The sequence below is a fragment of the Xenopus laevis genome, chromosome 5L (assembly GCF_017654675.1).
Source record: "Xenopus laevis strain J_2021 chromosome 5L, Xenopus_laevis_v10.1, whole genome shotgun sequence".
NCBI lineage: Eukaryota > Metazoa > Chordata > Amphibia > Anura > Pipidae > Xenopus > Xenopus laevis.
The window spans coordinates 73170868-73196559 of NC_054379.1; the positions used below are offsets into that span (position 1 = coordinate 73170868).

Consider the following 25692-nt stretch of genomic DNA (forward strand, 5'->3'; position numbering starts at 1 on the left):
TGCTGATCCTTGAGAAGCGCATGTGAGTTTACTTCAGATCGGACTCTCCCACTTCCCTCTCCTTGTAGAAATGACTGTTAGCAGACAGGCTCGCCTGCTTCCGAGTAGGGCTCCCTCACTCTGCCCCACCTCATTGCACACAAAACTGAAGCTGACAGCCTGTCCCTTAGCTAGAGTACTCCCCCTCCCACCTTCCTCTTTACACACAGAGAATCAGTCTTCTGCAAAAGCAGCATTAACCGTTTGATTACCACCCACTCTCTTCAATCTCCCTAACACGCAAGCTTTTTGTGCATTATGTTGCCATTTATTGATTTGGAGCTTGATTGAATAGAAGCCGGTGTACTTTAGGTGCAGGTATTTCCTATTGGAGGGCGATGTCATGTGATGTGTGATGAAGTCACTCATGCTCGAAGCAGTTAGGGCAGAGGAGCTCCAGAGTCTGCTGACTATTTGGATTGGCTGTTGTTTTTTTTTTCCTTTCTTTCACGGAGGCGTTGACAATGAATCACGGAAGGGAAGAAGAAAAGATGGCTGCCGCAAAGAAAGACTCTTGATCTGCTCGTACAGGGAATAATAGCCTAGTTGTTACAATTGTTTTCCTCCACAGGTAGCATGCTAGCCACTAGCTACATTAAGGAAACACTGGCAGGTTCAAAAAAATATTTTTATTGGTGTCAGAATTGCTTTAATATGTAAATTAACCAAGCACTTCTGGAATTAGCATTACTTATATATATATATATATATATATATATATATATATATATATATATATATATATATATATATATATTTAACAGTTTTTGAGCGATTTGTATTGGGAAAAAATGACACAGATTTTAATTGCAAGTTTACAGGACCATTGCTAATTGCTAATGGAAAGGTTCCTTCATCAATTCCCTCCCTGATTGCAGTTTCTTCCCACAGACAACGCTGTCAGGCTGGAATCCATGAGAAGTGACAGCCATAGTGTTTCTAATCTTGCCTGTTCTAGAGTCCGTGTTTCATCTATTGTGACAGAAAATAACACTGCATTATTAAGAATGTGTTACCTTGGAAAAAAAGATTTTGGTATAATATATACATATATACAGTTGAAGGATCAGCATTTAGCACTCTGTAATATGGTGAAGAAAAAGATTCTTTTATTTCATGCGAAATGCAGCTTTATCGAGGATATATTTTTCTGTGCTGATCCTTTAACTGCGTATATCCATATTTTTGATCGTGCACCACTGGCTACTGTGGGTCACTATATAGATAGATAGATATATTATATGTGTTATTCAGCTGCAATTTTGTGTGGGTTTTTCATTCAAACCAATGCCTTTTGCCAGGCATTGCAAACTGGAGAGTGTCCATTCGTTCAATGAATGGGACTTGTGCGTAACATACTTTTTGCCTACTGTTTTAAATAGGAAATATCTGTTTTTTTTATTTCTTGGTATAAACAGGACAACGTCTCAAAGTGAAACAATAGTTTCATGCTATTTTCTGTTTGTATGATCACAATCAAAAGAAATCACTGCACTTTGAAGCCCTCTGTCTACATAAATAAAGCCCTACCTTCTTCCAGCTGAAACCTTTCTTAGACTTTGAGAGAAAGCTCATTATACAAAAGCTTCTCCAACAAATGGTGATATGTTTTGACTTTACTCATGCAAATGAGAAAGTAGAATGTGACTTTATGTTAATCACATTTTCCCCCTTTTAGTGCAGGAAACATACTAGCAGATTGTATTTTTTTCATGTAGTAGTGCCAGCCAGGTGCACAAAACCACTACCAAATGAATTCATATCTGTTTTGCTGACCTAATGTTAAATACTTTCTGATTAGTACCGATGTAATGTCCCCATGCATATTTGACCTAGGGTCTATTCTATGCCATGTATTGTGCTATGTATTAAAGGGAAACTAAAGTCAAGAATAGAATAATGCTAAAAATGCTGTATTTTGTTTACTAAACATGAACTTACTGCACCAGAAGCCTAATTAAACAAATTATTTTTCCTTTAAAGTTGGCCGCAGGGGGCTGTCATCTTGTAACTTTGTTAAACATCTTTGCAAGACCAAGACCATGCACATGTTCAGTGTGGTCTAGCCTTCAGTTGGGAGGTTAAGTTTAGGGATTGTCATAAATTATCAAAACAGCACAAGTCACTTTCTCCAACTCTCCAGAACCAGTGGCTGTAGCTAAATAATCCTTCAAAGAGCCCAGTTTATCTGTTTAAATATGGCTCCATGATCTTTGTCCTTGCAGCTGGAGTTGGAAACATTAAAGAGGATGTAAAGGCAAAATAAAATCCATTTTTACTGAAAAAAAAACCTATTCCCAATATACTTTAATAAAATAATATGGCTGGCTGCTCTACAGGGAAACAAACCTGCTCGAGTTCTGGCAACTTCCCCCCCCCTCCCCTCCCGTTTGAAAGTATGATGTTTTCCCTACAGAGCCTTTAGCTCATTAGAGATACTGTGCTCACAAACCAAGGGCATGCACACATGCTAGGTTACGTCAGCCAATGCACGGACATTAATTCCTATCAGGTTTTCGGTGAGGTACACATAACATCTTTTCATTTTTATGACTCGGCCAAATGCTCTTATAAAGGTTACTCCTAATATCCTCATATTTTACAATAGGGGAGTCTTTACTTATTATTATACACAAGTTTAACAGAGTGGTGTGACATAAATCACATCACTAAGCACTAGTGATGTGTGGGCTGGGCGGTTTTGCCCCACTTGCGCACACTGCCTTCTGGCTGCGGTTGCCGTTAACCTTTTATTGTTGCTTCCGTGCGCATTTCTTTATATGCTAATGCCGACCATGCCCCTCCCCTTCCATTATGTATTGGCGGGGCAGTCATGGGTATATCATTTAATATAATATATTTTGATGGTCTAATTTTCCAATAAGAATACCATTAAGTTGTATTTTATTTCAGAATATTCTTATTGAATATTGTTTTGAATGTATTTTAGTAGATTGTTATTCTCTAAAATCATGCATAACAAAATCCTAGACAGAAATTTTGCAAGCACTTCTACATGCTTGTCTTTGTTAACACATGCATTTGCATATCTACTGAATTACTTAGACAGGGGCCCAGGGAATGTGCACTGACCCATTTGGATATGCCAGTAGCACTTTCCCTTATACTTATATATATTTTTACTTAGCAATGCGGGTGCTCCCACAACCCCCCTTGTGTATTCACTTCTACATGCATACAAGTCTGTCATCCTTACCTCCTCCGGTGTAACAATGTGTTATCCATTAGATACCATTTCTTTCCCAGAGACACATGCATGTTCAGCTACTGGCCCAGTGTTAGTGCATAAATGCAAGTACATCAGTGGGAGGACTGGAGAGAACAAAAAAAGGCAGTGTTTCTCCAGTGCTGTAGATCTGTTGTACCTCCAGTTGTGTCAAGTGTTAGATGAAGGATTTGTACACACTGGAGCTTTTTCTACCTTTTTTTTTCCTACACATTGAGCATATATATATATATATATATATATATATATATATATATATATATATATATATATATATATATATATATATATATATATATATATATATATATATATATATATATATATATATATATATATATATATATATATATATATATATATATATTTATTTATTTAGTTTTAGAATTTCTTATTCCTTGCAACTTTTGAATTGGTCTTTATTTTATTTTTTTTGGTTTTTGAATTATTTATGTGTCTCCATCTTGGAATTAAAACTGCTATCTGGTTGATGAGGATTACTTAAAGGGTCTGTATATCCCTTTGTTCAACATAATTTAAATGAATAGGGCCTGTGTTGAACTAACTCTTTGTTTTAATCACATAAAATATACAAGGTTTTTTTTTTATTTTTTAGCTTTCTAAAAACTTATTTAAAAGTTTCTTTTGTCTTAGTGTTTATTTTTCGTTGTGCACTAACGAATTTTTAAACATTTTTTTTTTATGTTACTGGTCCTTTAAAGCTGCATGCAGTTGCTACAGTTTAAACTGTAGTGCAAGTAAACAAAACAGCAGGTATTACCAATCATCTTAAACTGTCATGCAAAAATATGCTTTGCATTTGCTTACTTTGTTTTTGTCTCTTCCAGGTAGTGCTAGTACTCTCCATTGCCTTGGGCCCTTCTGAAAAAAGTGGAGTTCACTATATTCAACCATGTCATACAATACTGGCCAGGAATCGTCTCAGCTTGCCCAGATCATATCGGGCAATATCCAGAAAATCACACAAAGCTGTAAGTTTGGTTTGTCATTTATCTGAAAATGATTGATGAAGTTTTTTTTTTTGGCTTGACATTTAGCTTTTCTAATTGCTTGTTATGACCCAGCAGAGTAATAACGTTCATACATTTCTCATTTTGGAAAGTAGAGTCTTGCATTCTTTTGGAATGGTATTGCCATTCACATCCGTGTGTGTTCATGCTGTAATTAGGGATAAAAATCTCTTCATTTTAAACTTTACTCACCATTTAATACAATTGTGTTTATGTAAACTGGCTTAATTTGTGCAGAAAAGTATATCTGAGCGTATAATTAACATATATATGCCTGTTATGTGTATACATGCTTCAGTTGAACGAAGTACATAATGGTCATCATCACTAAACACGAGAAACTTCAATCTAATTTTTTATGTACCTTGCAGGCTACTGAAAAGGCTAGTTTGGAATGTGTGACCTAATTTTATCATTTAAAGTTATAGCGCTCTATTCTGTTTTGTCTTATAGCTTCTGAAATACAAAGGATAGTAGTACATCAACTTGGAACTGCACAAGACACAGCAGAACTTAGAAATCATCTGTAAGTTCCCTTTTTCCTTTTAATTATCATGAATTATTCCAGACTTGTACCTTCTCCTATTAATGTTTCAGATTTTTATAGAAACATGTCTGTATTGGTTTTAAAACCTTTCAGGAGTTATACTTATTTTTTAAAACTAAACCTTTAAAGGGGTTGTTCACCTTCCAAACACCTTTTTTCAGTTTAGTTGTTTTTATATTGTTCCCCAGAAATAAAGACTTTTTTTAAGTAAATTCGATTTTAGTAGAGTTAAAAAAAAATCACATAACTCTAAAATTTAACCTTTGATAAATAACCCCACTAGTGATCCAGTCCAGCACATGTTCTCCTATTGCTACTGCAGCTGTGAGAACTTTCTGGGGATAGGGGGATAGACCTAATAAGCAGAGACTTTATTTATATTGGTTCTCCTTCTCCAGCACCAAAGGCGTGTCTGAATCTGATATTTGGGGGGGGGTTGAGGGCAGCGGTTTAGGATTAAAAGATAAGAACCGAGCTAAGAAGGTTTATAAAGTGATGCTGATAAAAAATGTATTAAAAAATAAAGTGTCAACAAATAGAATAATATATTCACAGTTGTTTTGGTGACTTATATACTTTTTTTTTAGCCAGGAGAAGATACAATACACACATAAAATTGCCAAAGATACAGAGAGATGCCTCAAAGATTATGCTTCCCTGCCTTCAGAAAGCGATCAGGTAAAAGACAATGTTTAGAAATTATACAGTATGCCTTTAATGAACTATGTAATATAATCTGGATTCATTGTTGGCAGTACTGATTTGTGGCATATGCAACACAAAGATAAAAAAAAATTCCCCAAGATTCACAGGAGCAGAACAAGACTTTGTTTCTTAAAGTATTCTAAACCCCAAAACCTACTATATCACCCAGTCAGCTTGTTTACTGCTGCATGGAACTTCATTGCTTTTATTTCATTAAGAATCATTTACAACCCCAGCAAATATTTGTAAGCACAACCAACCTTTGGTTACTTTCTCCTGCAACTGTTATGCAACAAGTGTTTCCTATATATGTATTGATATGCTGCCTGCACCATCATTGTATGATTTATATATATAAACATTGGAGGAACACACTTCACTATATGCTCGCTACTATCTAATTGCCCTTGACTTATAATTCATTGAAACCTCAAATTATTTTAATAAATTCTCACTGACCAAAACTCTTACCCATGAAAAGGTAAATAAGGTCACTGTCTACATCATAATGAATATTAATTGTATAATGAACATTAAGCAATTTAAGCTTGATTTGTGTGAGGGCGATTTGTTTTCAGCTCTACGCATAGAGATATTTGCACCTTTCAAATCATGTATCTCTCTTCCAACATGTGTCCCTTTCTTGAAGTATAAATAACTCTTACTGTTTTTATCTGTGTTTTTTTCCGTTTTTTTTTCTACAGCGACAGAGAAAACTGCAGAAAGATCGACTTGTAAATGAGTTTAGCTCAGCGCTTGGCAATTTTCAGAAGGTCCAAAGACAAGCTGCAGAAAAAGAAAAAGAGTTTGTAGCCAGAGTCCGTGCAGGATCAAGAGTTTCTGTAAGCAGAATTGTGTTTATTAAATAAATGAGTGTATACAGTGCATATTTTAGAGATTTTAGAAGGAAAACCTATGCATGAAAATAGTATATTTATTGTAGACTATAATGCATCTGGATTTTGGAAATTCTTATTGGTCTAGTTGCCAGGATTTAACCAGGACAGAAATTAAAAGTACAGCATGGACACCAAAACTACTTCTCAGTCAGTCAGATTTTATACTGTCATCCAAAGTTGAAGATGATTGTTGTTCTGTGACAGCTGGAGAGATGCATAGTTAATGCATTAGCTGTAATCAAATCACAATTTGCCAAGTCTAAGGTTGAAGGGGGTTGTGGCAGGATAGTGGGAGGGTCCAGCCTACTATAAGAGCTACAGCTTTAAAGGAGAAGGAAAGCTGCCGAAGCAGTATATTGCCAATAGATTAGCCACAATAGTGCAAGCTATAACACTATATTTATTCTGCAGAATGCTTTATGATACCTGAGTAAACAGCTCTAGATGCTTTCTGTTTGTTTAGGATAGCAGCTGCCATATTAGCTTGGTGTGACATCACTTCCTGCCTGAGTCTCTCCATGATTACTCATAGCTCTGTACTCAGATTACAAAAGTAGGGGAGTATGGATGGGGAAAGGGAGGCAGAGAGGAGCAAACTGAGCATGCTCAAGCCCTAGCCCTGGAGGTTAATGCTGAAAACAGGAAGTCTGGTACAGGAGTCCATGTGTACACAATAGAAAGAAAGAAAGGCTGTGTTGTGAATAAATATTGCCTTTTGACACTATATTGATATATCTTTTGTCATATTGTATTACCCAGCAGCAGGAGTCTTTGGGGGTGAAGTCCCAATTTTGGTTTAAATTACACCTCATAAATTGTTTGCGGACACCCCAGCCACTCCAGCTCCTGGTTACTTCTCAATTTAGTTTTCTCTGTTTGAGTTTCAGGTAGTTGGTAAATGCTGTGTTTCTTTTGACTCAGAGCATCATTACTTTGAGGATTACCTGGTGTATATATAGACCTTTTTGAAAAGCTCCTTTAATAGACAGGGCATGTTTCATAGGAGACTGGAATGCACTAAAGAAAATGTGCAAAAATGGCTGGGAGTGAGATCTAATAGATGATATTGGAGATACTGTAGAACTTAAGCTACAGCTCCATTTGGACAGACTTGGTCAGACTGTAAGAGGAGAGAGAGATGTGAGAGTGGGTTACTATTGCAGAGTTATGTCAGTCACTCGTAACATCACCAGTTTATGCTAATGACCAAAGAGCCGCTGGCTTTCCCGGACTCTGCTATACATACAAGAAGGGAAGTAAGGGAAAGGGGTAGTGCTGGAATTTTTTTGGAGAAACTGCATGCAAAAGCTATGTTAAAAATGACTGCTTACATTTTTTTAACATGTATAAAAAATATTGGATTAAGTGAAAAATCAAGGCATATGTATTTAATATGCCACAGTGCCCCCCACAAGATACTAGTGATGCACTGAATACCAGTCTAAATTAAAACCCTTATTTCCATATACAGATTTTAAGAAAATCCGAAACTTGTTGCATTCAGTTTTGAAGACTCATGACCTAAATTGTTCAGATTCCATTTGGCTCAATCCAAATTCTGCAAAAAGTCCAAACTATATCTACAATTCAGTGCATCCCTTCAAGATACTTAAAGGCTTGATTTTGAAGCTTTTGCACTTAAGAATTAATAGAACATCCCCAAAAGTACAAAGTTAATTTCCACACGCTTCTTTTTGACATAGGAAGCTACAATGTGAAATGTTTGAATCAAATTTATCAAACTTAAAGATCTTTGTCATTTTTTTAACACTCCTATTTTGTCTCTTATGCTAGGGAGGTTTTCCTGATGATAATCAGAAGGAAGGGTCACTGCTTACTTGGGAAAAGTAAGAGCTTCCATGCTTTTTAGAGGTTACCTTTGTGATTGAAATTGATATATTGTGTTTCTCTAGAAATAATAATAATCGGTTGGTTTGTGTAAATAAATTTGTGAATCATGCAGCTAAATACAGCATCTGATATATTACAGGCACAACATCCTTTGCCTTGACACCCATTATACAAAAAGCTCTAAATTTTGGGAATGCCATCTCCCATAGACTTATTAATGAAATAATTCACATTTTTAAAAATAATTGTCTTTTTTCTGTCTAATCATAAAACCGTATCTTGTACAAGTATGGGATCCATTATCCAGAAACTCGTTATCCAGAAAGCTCCAAATTACTGGAAAGCCATTTCCCAAAGACTCCATTTTATCCAAATAATTCAAATGATGTCCTATTTCTTTGTAATAATAAACTAGTACTTTGTATTTGATCTAAACTAAGATATAATTAATTCATATTGGAAACAACCAGCCTATTGGGTTTATTTAATATTTACATTATTTTCTAGTAGACTTAAGGTTTGAAGATTCAAATTATAGAAAGATCCATTAACCTGATTTCTCCAGGTCCTGAGCATTCTGAACTACAGGTCCCATACCTGTACAATAATAACATTTACAGAAAATTTGTACCAAACCCTGTTAGAAGCCATTGACACGGTAGTGATGTTGTACAGAGGGAGCAGAACGTCCATTCCCTGCAGTTTTATCATGTGCCCATATATACACTGAATGCACTAAACCAGGGGACAGCAACCTTTACTATCAAAAGAGCCATTTTGCCCCCTCTTCCACTAAAGAAAAATAGTCTGGAGCCGCAAAACATAACACATCGTATAAACTTTTAAAAGTTTTAACCTTTTTTTAATTTTTAACTGTTACAACAACAGAATACAACAAACAGAAGTGCAGTGTGTATGTCTAGGCCAACTTTGAAATAAATTAAACACTGAATAGACCTATTAAATGTTAGTGTTCTCATCTGTTTAATGTGACTTCTGTTTCTGAAGCTCCATGTTGATCTTCCCTCTTTTGTCTTGAGTGTGTGACCGCGGTAAGGACCATGATGAATCTTCTTGCTGCTGCTCGGTCTTGCCTGTCACTCCTTGGACGTCTATACAGCTCTCGCACCTGCTGGACGCTGTTGAGTGTGCGACCATGGTAAGCTAACCGATTGCTTACACTCAAGAAGCCACCAGCAGGTGCAAGGGCTGTATATACGACCTGACAGGCAAAGCCGCAAGACCGAGTCGCAGCAAGCAGGATGAAGAGCCACATGAGGCTCTGGAGCCGCAGGTTGCCTACCCCTGCACTAAACCAAAAGATATGCAACATTGTGATACAAATTGTGTGTGTAATTGAAGGCATAACATTTATGCTATATCAGCAGTGGCCTAGCTATCAGAAAGCATAAGGCTGTGTTTCTGCCGTTGTGGGAATGTTGTTGTGCCAATCTTAACACACATGTGCAGTGTGTGTGTGTCATCATGTGTACAATGATGCATCTGCAAGGAGGTATTTTGTTATTGATAACATTTTAGCCAAGAAATAATATTTGTGCAAAGACAAAATGACAGCTGTAATTTAATATTGTTTTTTGTTTTTTTTTTCTTGTCAGTGAGGCGCAACCACAGGCAACATTGCAAGAAGAAGCAATCACAGAGGATGATCTTTATCTAATAGAAGAAAGAGAAACGGCCATACGACAGCTTGAGGTTTGTTTGCTACTGAAAATAATTTGTAATATTAGGCTTTACAGAATACTTTCTTAAATCACTTCTGTTTTGGTGCATTTAACTGCAATGCATCATTGTGTTTAATGTTATTTGCATGCGTCTAAGTCATATGTTTGTGAAGGGAAAGGCATTTATGTGAGACTTATCACCAGGGTCAGTGCAGATTTCCCACTGTCAACAAATCTCTTCATCTGACATTGCCCTAAAACTTATTTAGACTTTCAATGTTTTTTAAGGAGTTGCATAGCCAAACAGTAATTTTAACAAACTTTCCAATATAAATGAATTGCACATTTTCAATTGTTCTTTTTCAAGTTATTTGTAAATGAATGACTTTTGAATTACTGCAATGTGTGCAGACATCATTGCAGTAATTCGAATCCTTGTAATCAAAACTCAATTTTTCACAACACTGTAGAGTATGTGATTAATATTCCTGCAAAGAAGGAGAATTAGAGAAGTTTGCAAGGCATTATAGGAAACTGAATCTTGACTGGCGGAAATATGACTTCTGCAACTTTGCTTTTGCTTTGAGTGACTTATGTTTACATACATCTTTAAAATAGACAATAAGGGGCACATTTACTTAGCTCGAGTGAAGGATTAGAATACTACGAATTCCGAAGTATTTTTTTGGCTACTTCGACCATCGAATTGGCTACTTCGACCTTCGACTACGACTGCGAATCGAACTACAAATCGTTCGACTAATCGACCATTCAATAGTCGAAGTACTGTCTCTTTTAAAAAAAACTTCGACTACCTACTTCGCCACCTAAAACCTACCGAGCACCAATGTTGGCCTATGGGGACCTTCCCCGTAAGGTTTCTAAGCTTTTTTTGATCGAAGGAAAATCGTTCGATCGATGGATTAAAATCCTTCGATAGAACGATTTTTTGTTCGATCGAAGCATTTGCGGTAAATCCTTTGACTTCGATATTCAAAGTCGAAGGATTTTACTTCGAGGGTCGAATATCAAGGGTAAATGTGCCCCTAAATGTATATGCAAAATGTGCATTTTTTCATTGCAAAATTTTATATTTTTAAGCAAGTCTGCATGTTCTACTGACCAAATCAAGTCTTTTTTTAAAGGGGAATTATCGCAAAAATAAAAATTTAAGATAAACTTCAGCATACGGAAATAAGAAGTTTTCTAAATATGTATATATATATATATATATCAATTAAAAGTTCTGTAGTGTTTCTCAAATCAATTTTCTATTCACTATCACTCTCTCAGCATCTGTTTCTCTCCATTCTCTCTTCATGCAGCAGTTGGGTGTCAGATATTCATTGACAGTTAGATCCAATATATCTATATGGGGCTCCTTTTGCCTAGAAGATGTATAGGCGCTCAGCAGACGTGTCTCTCTACATGCAGGATTTGTGCAAAAGGCAGTTATTTTATTAGATTTTGTTTGTACTGGAATCAGTTATTTGAGTGAGCTTGAATACATCTGCTAGGAAAGGAAGCCCCCTATAAGATATATTGGATATAACTGTCAGTGAATATCTGACACCTATCTGCTGCAAGAAGACAGAATGAAGAGATACATGCTGAGAGAGGGATAGTGAAGATATTATTTTAGAAACGGTACAGAATATTTAATTTGTTGTTTCTTATTTCAGTATGCTGAAGCTTATCTTAAATTTTCATTTTTGTGATAGTTCCCCTTTAATCTCTACAAAACGTGAGGATATGAAGCATTACACCTGATTTTGCAGCACTATGGAGTTTGATGTTTACAGTGGTATGTGACATTTACTGATATGTCGGACTAGAGGTCTTCTTTATCATCATATAACGGTGCAGCATCATAAATGTTAAAGTCCACTTAGATGTCAGGAAGGCTCACAGCTCAGTGATTTTTAACTCAAATGTTTCATATGAAAGTATAGTGTATTGAGTTCTAAAACCTGTTCTGGCAGGTGCATGGCATTTTTTTTACCTCTATACTGTTTTTTAAGAGAAAAGGATGGAGATAACAAATTGGAGTAAGTTAATGTACTTTAATTACAACGATTTCCTCTAATTATAATGAGTCTGCTTCTTCCTTCCTTTGCACCAGATCGCATGCGCAGAAGAGTGAAAAGCTGAAGATTGGCAGAAATTTTTTTTAGTTTTTTCACTCTACTTCTCATGCGTATGCCCCAGGCATTGAAGAAAGAAGAAGCGCACCATGATGCATGCAGAGAATAAACAAAGCCCAGTGCAGTTTTCTGCTAACAGGAGCACTGGCCTGGGGTATAGTGTAGGCTATTACAGTCACTAGGAGATGCCTTACATTTATCACCCCACTTCACCTTTAAGTAGCAAAAGTGGCAAATGTTACTTAATCTAGACATGAAAAAGTAGCATATCAAAAGCAAACATGCAACTCCTAGTTTTTCTCTAAGTGATTTCTACGAGTATGCTTCACTACAAATTTGATATCAGTCTGTTGCTGCATTACTTTGGCTGCAGTTATACAGAAGCACAGCCCCGGTACTGCTGTTCCTCCCCAAAGTGCATGGGGAAAATATACTGTAAATATCCTTTACAGTATTTAAATGATTAAATACAAGACAACACACTTATTTCCTGCCACTAAAGCATTTTTTTTTTCAATTGCAGGAGGATATTCAGGGCATAAATGAAATCTTCAAAGACTTGGGCATGATGGTTCATGAGCAGGGTGAAATGATTGGTAAGTGTTGCAAGAGGGTTTACAAAAGTTTAGAGCAAATTATAATGGTAAACCTTTATTTGTATAGTCATCAAATATTGTGCAGCACTTCATAGAGATTATACATCATTCACAACAAACCCTAACCCTGTGGGACTTTTTTTAGGTCCCTGTCTCACACACAATTTATTAAAGGAAAACCATACCCCCTGAACAATGTAGGTCTCTATAAAAATTATATTGCATAAAACAGCTCATATGTAAAACCCTGCTTCATGTAAATAAACCATTTTCATAATAATATACTTTTTTAGCATTATGTGTCATTGGGTAATCCATAAATAGAAAATTGCCATTTTAAAAAATAAGGACCGCCCCCTGGGATCATAGGATTCACGGTGCACATAAACAAACCATACATGTTAGGTCACATGAGCCAATTAACAGACAGAGTACTGTCTTTTACTTCAACACAACTTCCTGTTAGAGTTGCAGTATTTCTGGTCAGGTGATCTCTGAGGCAGAACACAGACCATCACAAAATGGTGATTCAAGGCAAAAGATTTAAGGCAATATTTACTTAAATATATATACCAGTTTGGTGAGATTCTTAAATATGCCACTTTTGTATAAACTTTTGTATAAAAATCTGTTGCTTTAGTATTAATTTTGGTAGTATAGTTTTCCTTTAAATTTTATCAGCAACCATTTCACTTTCTTGTATGTTTTTGGAGTGCGGGAGGAAACTCGAGTACAGTACCTGGAGAACATTCCTTTCAAATATTGCAGAATTTTTTTTTCTTTTTAGATAAAATATCATTTTTTTTCAATTCGCATAGTTTTATTTGTATTATTTCTATAAAGTATTAATAGAGCATTGACATACTGTATTTGCACTACTGTGCAATCAGAGGAACAGAAGATAATCATTTATAAGGGTTTTTTCTGTTTATAGCACAATTGCATTTCCTCCTATTTTGACAAATGAAACAATCTGGGTAAAGATAACAGAAACAAATACGTGGAATTTCATAATATGAAAGGCATTTTTAGTGAGCATAGCAAGTGTTCTAATTCTATAATATAATAGTAGTACCAGTCCCTGCAAATGCTAAACCATTTGGGGTTAATAACAAGGGCAGTCCACCCTTTTCTGTTAGAACTATCTAGGACAGTTTTCCACTTGATGTTGAAACATTGTTGTTAGGATTTGCTTCAGGTTCAGCTCCAACATCTTAAGTGAGTTTGGGAACTTTTGTTGTGTTATCAGGTCTACCTTGGACTTAGTGTTCCAGTTCATCCCACAGATGTTTATTTGGATTGAGTTCTCAGGTTTCTGTGCAGTCAAGTCAACGCCACCAGATATCCTCTAGATAGAAATAAATGTAATTTACGCAAACATACCCGATTCCACAAATTGAAGGACACTATGATAATATGCCAATAAGTTATTTCCCAAGATCTTCTAGGCTGAGAGTGCAATGCAACCCCCTCACTTCCATTCCATTGTGAAGCGATAAATAATGGACTTGAAGTCTCTCTGCTTTCCATTGTGGGTGGTGCACAGATTCCCTGGGAAGCGAAATCCCAAAATTCATCATTTCACAATGTAACAAATTGGGGGGGGGGCAACAAAGACAAGTTTTTATGGTTTCCTCCTAGTCTTTGTAATTTGGTATGTCTGTGTAAAAATATAAAATACATTTACTGTATATTTATTTATGGAAATTTAAATAGTGTTTATGCACCTTTTCTGTATAATCCCAACTGAATGAGCTCAGAATGGGGGGAGGGGGGGATTCACATCACTGTAACCTTGGATATCATACTTTTCCAAATATGTCCAAGAACCATTTTTGTTTCCTCAAAAAAGTTCAGCTCCTCAAATCTAAAGGAGTGGCCTCTTGTTTGTTTTCGTTCCATGAGAAAAAAGATCCCGCGCTGTCTGTCTTTAATGTCCTCTCGCAAGCTCTGGTGGAAAACTATTCCAACATTGTTTGTCTTTTCTCATAGTATAATTATTTTATACCTTTTACCAGTTTGGCTGCACATCTCTGCACTCTTTTCAGCTCATTTATCTTCTTAAGGATTGGGGCCTAAAACTGTGCTGCTACGTGTTTTGGCCAAACCAGCCTTCCTCAGGTTTATTTCCCAAATATTGTGAGTAGTGATTGAATTGCTGCATAAAAAAATTATGGGAAAGTCAAACGCTACTTTCTGTGCTCTCTAGGTGAAATTACTTCTTTCTTTAAAGTTATTCTCTGTGGAAAAGTCTCAATGGACAAAGCAGACAATTGGCACAGTTGCCACTACTAAAACCAAAGTTTCCCAAACTGATATGCAGCCCCTCCAGGGGAAACAAAGCAGAATGTCGGGCGTAGGGGTTGGCATGAAGTCCAGTTACATTTGAGGAGAATGTTTTGCTCTTATTTTCATTACACTAAGGGGCAGATTTATCAAGGGTCGAAGTGAAAATTTGAATTTTCAAGTTTTTTTTTTATGGCCAAAACTGTCCAATTCGACTAGGGAATTCTTAAAATTCAATTCAAGTTTTTTTTTTGAGTTCATGGGAGTTTATTGGAGTTTTAACTAATTTGGGGACAATTTAGGGCAGTGATCCCCCAACACGTAGCTCGCGAGCAACATGTTGCTCGCAGCCTCACTTGATGTTGCTCGCGTAAGCTTACCAGCAGGTGTCCATTTAGCAAAGTGGCTTACTGTCTGGAGCGCTTCATTGTTACAAAGCATGCTGCCGTCTCGTCCTAGATAAGATAATCAGGCAGCTGGGGGCTGTACATTGTGTGAGTCAGCCAATCAAAAGTGTCACCTGGGTCAACTTGCAGGAATTTAAACATTAGGAAAATACTCTGGATGTTTTAACTGCAGATCGCAAGGAAAAGAGCTCTTTGTTCGAAATTCTTTCCGTCGCTGCATCTTTCTGTAAGTATCTCTCAACTCTCTCCTGCCTTTCTAGCTGCAGTTCTAGCCGACCCCTTCTTCCCAACCCGAATCCAGCACTGTGCGCTTCCTTTTTTCCAGCCCACACCAGTACTTATGACCCAGTATGATCGCTACTCAGCAGCCCCGTGTATTAGGAAGCATGTTTAATAGATTCTGCCAGCGAGATCCCTTCTCCCTAGCCCACCGTAAGAAGCGTGAATCACAGTTTCACTCATTGCGATCCTTTCTCCCCGGCCCTCGCAGTCTCACATAAATTACAAGCGCCGTTCCCCTGCTGTCCTTCGGTGAACCTCCTGTCAAATACATCAGTGATATATAACAGCGTGTTCGTGATTAGTCCTGTAAGCGAGTGGTGAGTAGGAGGCGCAGGAAAAGGGTGGACTGCGAGAAAAGCTATGCTGGTAATTTATGTGTGAGGGCCGGGGAGAAAGGATCGCACTGAGTGAAACTGTGATTCACGCTTCTTACGGTGGGCTAGGGAGAAGGGATCTCGCTGGCAGAATCTATTAAACATGCTTCCTATTACACGGGGCTGCTGAGTAGCGATCATACTGGGTAATACAGTACTGGTGTGGGCTGGAAAAAAGGGAGCACTCTGCAGCTTAAAAACAATCTTATTGCTGGCAAAGAAACTATATGAATAAAGCACTTATAACAGCACACTGCTTCTGCCCCTCTTTTTCCAGCAGCAGCCCAGAGTGATCCCTTCTCTCCAGCCTGTGCCATTACTGTGCCAATTTTAATAATTCCACATTCTACGTAACTGCTACTCCATCACCCATCACCTTGTTGTACCATTATGATTCCCAACTCCATACGTCACTTTTCACCAGAGAGTTTCAATGCTGCCCAGTCTCCTTTGTGTCACCATTTCCAAGAAGTTCAACATCCTACATTTCTTTTATTTCCCCTTTTCCCATGTTCATGTGCCACAATCGTCTCTACATTTTTGCTCCTTCCCGTCTCTCTCCTCCATATACCCTTGGTACTTCTCTGGCATTCTGTGCCCTGTCTGTACCCTCAGTGCTCCAGTGTGCCATTTTTTCTTCCGTCCGTACTTCCAGTGCTCCAGTGTGCCATTTTTTCTTCCGTCCGTACTTCCAGTGCTCCAGTGTGCAATTTTTTCTTCTGTCCGTACTTCCAGTGCTCCAGTGTGCCATTTTTTCTCCTGCCTGTACTTTCAGTGCTCCAGTGTGCCATTTTTTCTTCCGTCTGTACTTCCAGTGCTCCAGTGTGCCATTTTTTCTCCTGCCTGTACTTTCAGTGCTCCAGTGTGCAATTTTTTCTTCCGTCCGTACTTCCAGTGCTCCAGTGTGCAATTTTTTCTTCTGTCCGTACTTCCAGTGCTCCAGTGTGCCATTTTTTCTTCCGTCCGTATTCCCAGTGCTCCAGTGTGTGATTTTTTTCTTCTGCCTGTACTTTAATTGCTCCAGTGTGCCATTCTTTCCCCCCTCAGGCCTGCACATGCCCTCTGTTTGGTTCCCAAAATGGATCTCTGTTGTTACCTGTGTAGGGGCTTTGATGACACATAACATTAGGCAGTTTGTTGTGCTTGCATGGACTGTGTGCATGGTGTGTGAATACACTGTACTACTGATAGGTATTCTTAAGTGTTGCTAGTAACGGCTGTGTATGTTATATTGGTCTCAGGTAAAGTACACTGTTAGGAATTTTAGGTATTTTCAGGTTTGCTATACTAATTGCAGGGTACACATTGCTGAGTTTGCTATATTTCACACTGGCGTCACTAACAAACTGGCATTTTGTTGTAAACTGGAACACTTTTACTTTAATAAAAACTTTTGTTTTAAACATTTTATGATTTTTTTTACTAAGAAAATGGCTGCTCCTCCTCTACACAAGAAAAGACGTACCTACACATACAGTTTTAATGAAGAGTGGGAAGAAAAATACTTTTTTACTAATTTCAAAGAGAAATGCATATGCATAATATGCCATGCAACAGTTGCCATTGGGAAAAAATGCAATGTAGAACGCCATTTCAAAACAACGCATAGAAAGTATGACCTGGAATTTCCAGTTGGCACGAATTTCCGGAAAGTAAAAGTGAAAGAGTTAAAATCTGTTCTAAATGCCCAACAAGCAATCTTCAAGAAACCTGCAAACAAATCAAAAGCAGCAACAATTGCATCATTCAAGGTGGCACATGTCCTTGCAAGAAAGAAGAAACCATATGAGGATGGAGAAATTGTCAAGGATGCCATGGTTGCAGTTGCTGATACTTTATTTCAGGATTTTAAAAATAAATCAGACATTATGTCTGCTATTCAGGACCTGCAGCTCTCTGGAAACACTATTACTCGCAGAATTGAAGCCATGTCAGATGACATTTGTCACCAGATGAAGAGGGATGTACAGCAATGTGATTTCTACAGCTTGCAGTTTGATGAATCAATAGATGTGGTGGACACTGCTCAGCTGAACATCTTTATTCGAATGGTTTTTAAGGATGCAAGTATAAAGGAAGACCTGTTTTCTGTTATACCATTGAAAGGAAAAACAAGAGGAGAAGATATTTACCAAGCTTTTAAAGCTTATGTTCAGCAGCTGAATGTCCCACTACATAAATTGGTATCTATAACAACTGATGGTGCCCCTGCAATGATTGGGTCAAAACTTGGCTTTGTTTCTTTATGTAGAAATGATCCAGCATTTCCACCATTTTTAAATTATCATTGTGTTATTCACCAGGAATCACTTTGTTCCAAAGTTATTGAGTTCCATCACGTCATGAAAGTTGTAGTGAGGATTGTGAACTCAATTCGTGCCAGGCCACTTCAGCACAGGTTGTTCAAAGCTTTCCTGGATGAATTTGATGCTGAGTATAAGGACCTCCTGTTTCACACAGAAGTACGGTGGCTAAGCAGAGGGAAAGTGTTGCAGCGCTTCCAAGAGCTTTTGCCAGAAATATCCCAATTTTTAGAAGAAAAAGATGAATTATACAGTGAATTATATGACCCTCAGTGGCTGACAGATTTGGCATTTTTAACAGACATGACTTCAAAATTAAATAACCTTAACCTTGACCTTCAGGGAAAGGACAAAAATATTACACAAATGATTGGGACAATAAATGCTTTTAAGGAAAAGTTAAAAATGTGGTTGTGTCACCTCAAGAGAAAAATTTTCCATCACTTTCCCAGCTTACAAAAAAGGCAGGAAGAGCATTTGACTTTTGAGACAGATTCTTATATTGGCAGCTGTGACAAACTGATGAGAGACTTTGATAGACGCTTTGCTGATTTTTGTATCATAGAGCCAATTGTGACATTCCTTGCCAATCCATTCATGGGCATTGACATATGTTACATTGCAGAACATATTGCTAACATATTTAAAGTTAATGTTTTAGAAGTGGAAAATGAAGTAATAACATTAAGAACAGATCTGCAGCTGAGATCCAGATCACTGCAAAATGACTTCTGGTCATTAGTAGAAATCTGCAAGTTTCCCATCCTAAAAGGAACCTCACAAAGGCTGAATTCCTGTTTTGGGTCAACCTTCCTTTGCGAATCTGGATTTTCAGCTATGAAAATTTTAAAATCGAAATATAGAACACGTTTAAATGATGATCATCTGGAAGAATGCATGAGGTTGGCTGTTACAAACTACACTCCAGATATTTAGAAACTGGCAAAACATGCAGTGCCAGATTTCACACTGATTTATATTACATTTTATCATTTGAATTGAGTATATGCTTATTATTATTAAAAAATTATGTTTGCCGTACTGTTCACGTATTGCGTTGCTCACGAACAAGTTTTGCATCGGAGTGTGGCTCACGGAGCGAAAAAGGTTGGGGACCCCTGATTTAGGGTAAGCATTTATTTGTAGCTATAAAAGCACACCTTTTTCTTGTTACCTTGTTATGAGTGTAAGGTATTACCTGACTAAATGCCAAAGCTCAAAAGGGGCATGAACATGTGTCCAAAAAAAACTAATTCTTACCCTAACATTCTGTCTCAACTTTGGTTTCTACATTCCTTAAAGGGGTGGTTCACCTTTGTAACAAAACTCATAATGTCATTTCTGAGCACATACCAAGTGTTTTACTAATTTTATTCATTGCCTAAAATTATTGGTTGCAGAGAAAACAGACCCGCAAAATGCCACTCAACTTCATTAGATTCTCCTCAAGCTGGCTTTTTCAGACGAGATTGGTGACACCATTTAACTGCCTGCCACCTCCTCTTCAGTGCCGATAACGTCACTCACAATGAGGCCATAATAGGATTCATTCTCTTATTGTGCATGCTCCAGCAATGAGGTCTGAGAAATAAGGGGTGAAGTCTGATTTATGAGATCTGAGGGCTTAGGGGGAAAGAAGGAGGACAGAGAATGGAGACATGAGGGAGAGATATAAACATAATATGTAGCCAGGACAGAGGTATTAATATAGCTTTTTTTGGATGTGTGACTAAAATAACTGGCAAGGCTGCATTCCGCAGCCTTAGGAGAACGCATAACGGACAGTGAGTTTTGTGGAGGATATCTTAAATTGCAGTTTGGGGAGTGGATTCTTCTGGTGGCAAGCACTGAGGGAGGGACTAAGCACCAATGAATAGCAGAGCAGTAAGGGCAACAGAGTGGAGATGGATGTTGTGATGCAGAGAGTGGGGAGGGTACTAAAGCGGTTTTGAAACACGCCTACTGATTTTGCCACTGGGAAAGAAGAGCAGCTGAACAAGCCTTATACAGGGTAATAAAGTATTGTTTTAAAAGTGGTTTATTTTAAAAAAAAAAAAAAATGGTCGGGAGTGAGCTGAGCAAAGTTTTATTAGACTAAATGTGATGATGGCATACATTTTATATCAAAGGTGAACCCCCCCTTTAATGTGACCAGCAGAAAGCACTTACGTATTTAAATAGTTATCAGCACAGCTATAAGACCACAAATGCTTGTGTTACCAAATACTATAATTTATGTTATGAACTTGTGTGTCTGCAATTTTAAAAAGAAAGCTAGTAAAAGTATTTTTCTATCCTTTGAACATGATGGAATTTTACCCTATGTACATAAATATTCTCTTTGTCACAGATTTTATCCAAAAAATTACTTTGAATTTCAAATTTTTTTTACTTAGAAAATTCCCTCTAATTCACTTCCACCCTTGATAAATCTGCCCCTAAATCTTTATGCTTCATATGGGATTAGAAATAAGCACAGAAGCCTATTAAAGATCAGTGTATTCGGCATCATCTTTAAATCAATCTTATGTCCACAAGCTTTACTGTTTATCCACTGATAAATTTCAGTTTAGTGGGCCCATAGGCTGGGTTATCTGATCGCACCTAACTTTCAGCCTGCTCCCCATTTTTTCTGGAAAGAAGGGCACTACACTAAATGACCCTCAACTCATGTCATCCTAGGCTAGGCCTTGCCACATATACAGGCTTTATCTTGTTTTTTTAGGGGGGTGTTTTTTTTAAATCTCCTATCGTCCAGCAAGTGCACAAAAGGTTGCATAATCTTGCCCGGTCCACAGGCTCCACTCTCTGCAAAGAAAATGCCATTATCTCCTATGTAAATCTATAATAACGCTTTCTTGTACAGACAGTATAGAAGCCAATGTGGAAAATGCAGAAGTCCATGTTCAGCAAGCAAACCAGCAACTGGCCACGGCTGCAGAATATCAGGTAGGCTTCAGTTTTGTTTTCACCAGCATTATACTCTGTAGGATGGCACATGGGGCTTTTTGTATCTTTGTCAAAATTACCGCTCTTTGTCTATTCCCTACAAAGTTATGTGCATTGCTAACAACTTTCATTCAGCTATTTCCAGAACCTGACTGTGTGCATTAAGAGTTGCTGCTAAACTGATATTTTTCTCCAAATATGTAGTTTATTGAGATGGTCCGTTATTACAAAATAGATTTGTGGTGCTTTGACTGCAACATGCAACACAAGAGAGATATTATTCTAACTAAATCATGAGTTTTATACTGCGGCCCTTCAATCTTAAGCTGTAAGGTTGTACCTAGGACTGTATTTCAGCAATAGCTGGAGGTCTACTGTTCATAGTCAAATTATTCTAAATATCCCCTGCCCGTCAGTAACTCTTACCATTGCAGATGGGTTTACTTTGCTTTACTATAAGGGATGCCTAGATTGTGTGCTCTAAAGGATATGGAAAGGGAGATTTTTTTTCTCCATGCACACGATAAACATTGCCACCCCTTTGAAGCACTCTCTGCACCGCCAGTTCAAAGGTACCTGCCATTGAATTGTGCAAATAAGCAGAGCTTTATATGGGATTTTATTTATGGGTCAGTTACTTGATGTTATTTAATGGCAACCTCTAAATGCATATTGTTTTCTTTTTTGTGTGTTACAGAGAAAATCCAGGAGGAAGATCTGCATTATTATTGCAGTACTAGTTGTAGCTGCAACAGTCATTGGCCTGATTATCTGGGGAACTGTTAAATAAGACTAATGGTATCTTAACATTTTCCGAAATAATTTTAATGTTATCTCCTTGCTTCTTTACTACACAAGAAGTGCATATAACTATAATGATGAAGGAAAATATCTGAATATCTTTTGCATTGATCTGGCAGTGCTTGTGTTTTTTGGCTAAGATTTATAATGGTTGAGGGGTGCTGCTTCTTGTTGCACAAAACAGATTGTTGGGTGGGTTTAGTTCTGACAAGGTGTGACCTGAAAAAGTTACTGAGCCCTTTATTTTACTATTTGGGTGAAAATTTGGCTGCGGGATATAACCCTTAGCACCCAGTCAGATGTTTCATTACTCTGATTGCACTAGATGGATTAACATATGTTGATAACTGGTTGCTAGGGGTTAATATACTAATGCATTTTGGCAGCTTTGTTCATAATTGAGTGCCATAATAACCTTAAATGCCATTTGCGTTGCAAACTACAGACCTTTAAAGCACTGTTTCTCAGCATAAACCTCCAAGACGTTGAAAAATATATGATCTTTCTCTCATCATTTTCTATCATTATGGCAGTCCATATCTTCCCTTACATGCACTATTATTTTTTATCGGTAAAAGAGGCAAACCTTAAATAAGTAAGCTTATTTTCTAACCAGCCTTTGTTAGCATTTTGAATACATTCCAGTAATGCAATTTAAGCCCAAATTCCTAACATTACAGATTAGAAATGCCTTGTATTGTTTTACTTTCAGAATTACATACAGGTATGGGATCTGTTATTTGGGAAACCTTTATCCAGAAAGCTCAATTATGAAAATGCTGTCTCCCATAGGCTACTTTTTTAAAAACGATTTCCTTTTTCTCTTCCAAACTAAGATATAATTAATCCTAATATGAGGCAAAACAAGCCTATTGGGTTGATTTAATATTTAAATCAATTTTTTTAGTAGACTTAAGGTATGCAGATCCACAATACAGAGAGAGCCGTTATCCACAAAACCCAGGTCCCGAGCATTCTGTATAACAGGTCCCATACCTGTACTGTACATTGATTTCTGAGAGATGCCTCACTGAGGAGTTAGTGTTTATTACTATCAATGGCATTATTTCTGATCATTAAGCCACTATAAACTTTTATAAGAGTGTGTGGATATTGCCAGATCACTGCAATCATGGCCACTGAAAACAGACACAAATGTACTGATAAATAAATCTCCCTGTGCCAATTTATTTGGACGTTTTCAGTTATGGGAAGCGTAAATCCTGCTAATAAATACAAGGTATATTGCCTCGATCCTGTGCTGTAAGGAAGCAAAAATGTGCAATATGCAAGCCCATAAATAAACGTTTATGCTAACTTCATTAAGATTATTAAATATGATGGGTTGCTATGAGTTACTGCATTGTTGAAGTTATGCACATATTTTAGTGCATGAGTGCCACAGTTTATTTTGCCATTTAAATTAACAATAAACCGCAACGGTATAAAGTAACTCTTCATCTGTTTGAGTATCATCTTGTATGGGGAAGGCTTTTGTCTCTGAGCAGAAGGCAAGAAAATATAATATACTGTTTATTAAATGTACAATGTGTTGAATATATTAAATGTTGATCCATCAGACCAAGGGGTAGCACTATTACAGACTGTACAATCCAATACAAATGGCACCATTAAACTATAACCAAGATGCTTACTTTTGTTCATGTTTTCCATGTAATGTAATGTATTGTATGCAGATGTGATTTGATGTATAAATACAGACAGAGGACAGGGTAGCAAAATAAGAGTTTTTCAGCCTGTGCTTTAGGATAAGATCTAAGTACAGGTATGGGATCCAATAATCCAGAAAGCTCCAAAATTACAGGAAACTCATCTCCCATAGACTCCATTTTACTCAAATACTTCTCATGATTTTTCTTTAATATTAGGAATTGTAACTTGTACTTTATTCTAACTAATATAATTCATCCTTATTGGAGGCAAAACAATCCTACTGGGTTTATTTAATGTTTAAGTGATTTTTTTTATAGACAAGGTTTGGAGATCCAAATTGCAAATACCTTTATCTGGAAAACCACAGGTCCTGAGCATTCTGGATAACAGGTCCCATATCTGTAATACAAATAAAAAGCATGAAATGTCTTCTGTAATTATTACTGTGCTTTGACACACTTTCTATTGTTGCTGCAAGTTATTCTTTATATTCAATTTCCTATGGTCGCTGGGATTTATAAATCAACAACAGCAGGAGATGTAGACCATGATATTCATCCTGTAGTTCAGTGTCTGTTGCTGATTCCTTGCATCCCCAGCTGGAGATCGTCAGTCAGATTAGTTAGACGGTCAACCTGTTTTCTAAATATAAATTCTAGTATGTCACCGCCATTATTTTAACCAAACCATTTTGGCTCTATACCTTTTATTATTCCTTTTTTAATGTGGTGTTAGAGAATGATCAATGTGTGTTAGGCAAAGTGCATCATGTAGTAAAGTGAAAGAAAGACGGAATCCCTTTGGTCATAAACTTTTCAAAGCCCTCCACAAACTGATCCAGAGGAAGTCAAACTAAACTCAGCAGCCCAGCTGCCAATTAGCTTTACGGGAATAAAAAAAAATTAGATCCAATCTATGGTAAAAGAATATCATCTAGGATTAATTACTACTGCTTCTTTAAAAAATTACAACTGGGCCACCCTCATAGTTTGTTATCCAAAAATTTCCTGAAGAAATATCTTCCACTAATTGGACCTATTGATGCTGTTCTGAGCATCGACACTCTCTCCTTTCCTTTAGGGTAGTCCTCACGACTGTTCACCTTGTACAAATGACTATTATTTTGCTGCACTTTCCAGTGATTATTTATCATTCACAGTAGCGCTTATAACCTAATGTCCCCATCACATTTGCACAATGTTTTTAGTTACAGTTTTCATTTGTACCAGTGATAACCAACCAGTGGCTCGTGAGAAACATGTTCCTCACCAACCCCATGGATGTTGCTCCCAGTGGCCTTGGTGTTTCTTTTTTAATTCCTGCCTTGGAGTCAAGTTTTGGTTGCATAAAAACTACACCTGTAGGCTGCCAGTCCACATAGGGCAGGGGTCTGCAACCCGTGGCTCTGGAGCCTCATGCGGCTCTTTATCCTCCTTGCTGCGGCTTGGTCTTGTGGCTTTGTCGTCTATAAAGCCCTTGCACATGCTAGCGGCTTCCTGAGTGTGCTACTGTGGTAAGCTAACGGTTAGCTTACCACGGTAGCACACTCAGGAAGCCACCAGCAAGTGCTAGGGTTGTATAGTCATCCCAGGAGTGACAGGGAGTCGTACACTCAAGACATAACATCGACCCATCCCTGCTGAACATATCCGCATTCACAAGGATAAGTCAGCCCAATCTTGAAATTTAACTGGCCAACAGCGAATAAAGACTTGTGGGTGTCCAAGTTCAAAAACCTGGCAGCGGATTTTGAAGAAATCGTTCAACAGAAGGCCACTCGCACTAAAGAGCACAAATGGAATGATATTGAAAATCTCCCCAAACCCGACAAATGTATTTTTGAAACATGGAGTGCCATTCCTGACATGTATATGA

General features: G+C 37.4%; 1 protein-coding gene across 4 annotated transcripts; it reads left to right on the top strand.

Moving 5' to 3' along the window:
- Positions 1-5: 5 nt before the first annotated feature.
- Positions 6-23797, top strand: stx7.L (syntaxin 7 L homeolog). Of its 4 annotated transcripts, none has more exon segments than NM_001086202.1 (10): positions 6-22; positions 4135-4278; positions 4771-4843; positions 5452-5542; positions 6274-6411; positions 8263-8315; positions 9936-10032; positions 12669-12741; positions 21260-21342; positions 22040-23596. In NM_001086202.1, coding segments are annotated over 9 exon segments (780 nt in total). In that variant the 5' UTR covers positions 6-22; positions 4135-4199; the 3' UTR covers positions 22133-23596.
- The last annotated feature ends 1895 nt before the right edge of the window (positions 23798-25692 follow it).

Coding starts and splice junctions, on each gene's coding strand:
- stx7.L (XM_041562071.1), top strand. CDS start 4,200: ATGTCATACAATACTGGCCAGGAATCGTCTCAGCTTGCCCAGATCATA. Junction 12,742..21,259: donor TGAGCAGGGTGAAATGATTG/GTAAGTGTTGCA, acceptor TTTCTTGTACAG/ACAGTATAGAAGCCAATGTG. Junction 21,343..22,039: donor CCACGGCTGCAGAATATCAG/GTAGGCTTCAGT, acceptor TGTGTGTTACAG/AGAAAATCCAGGAGGAAGAT.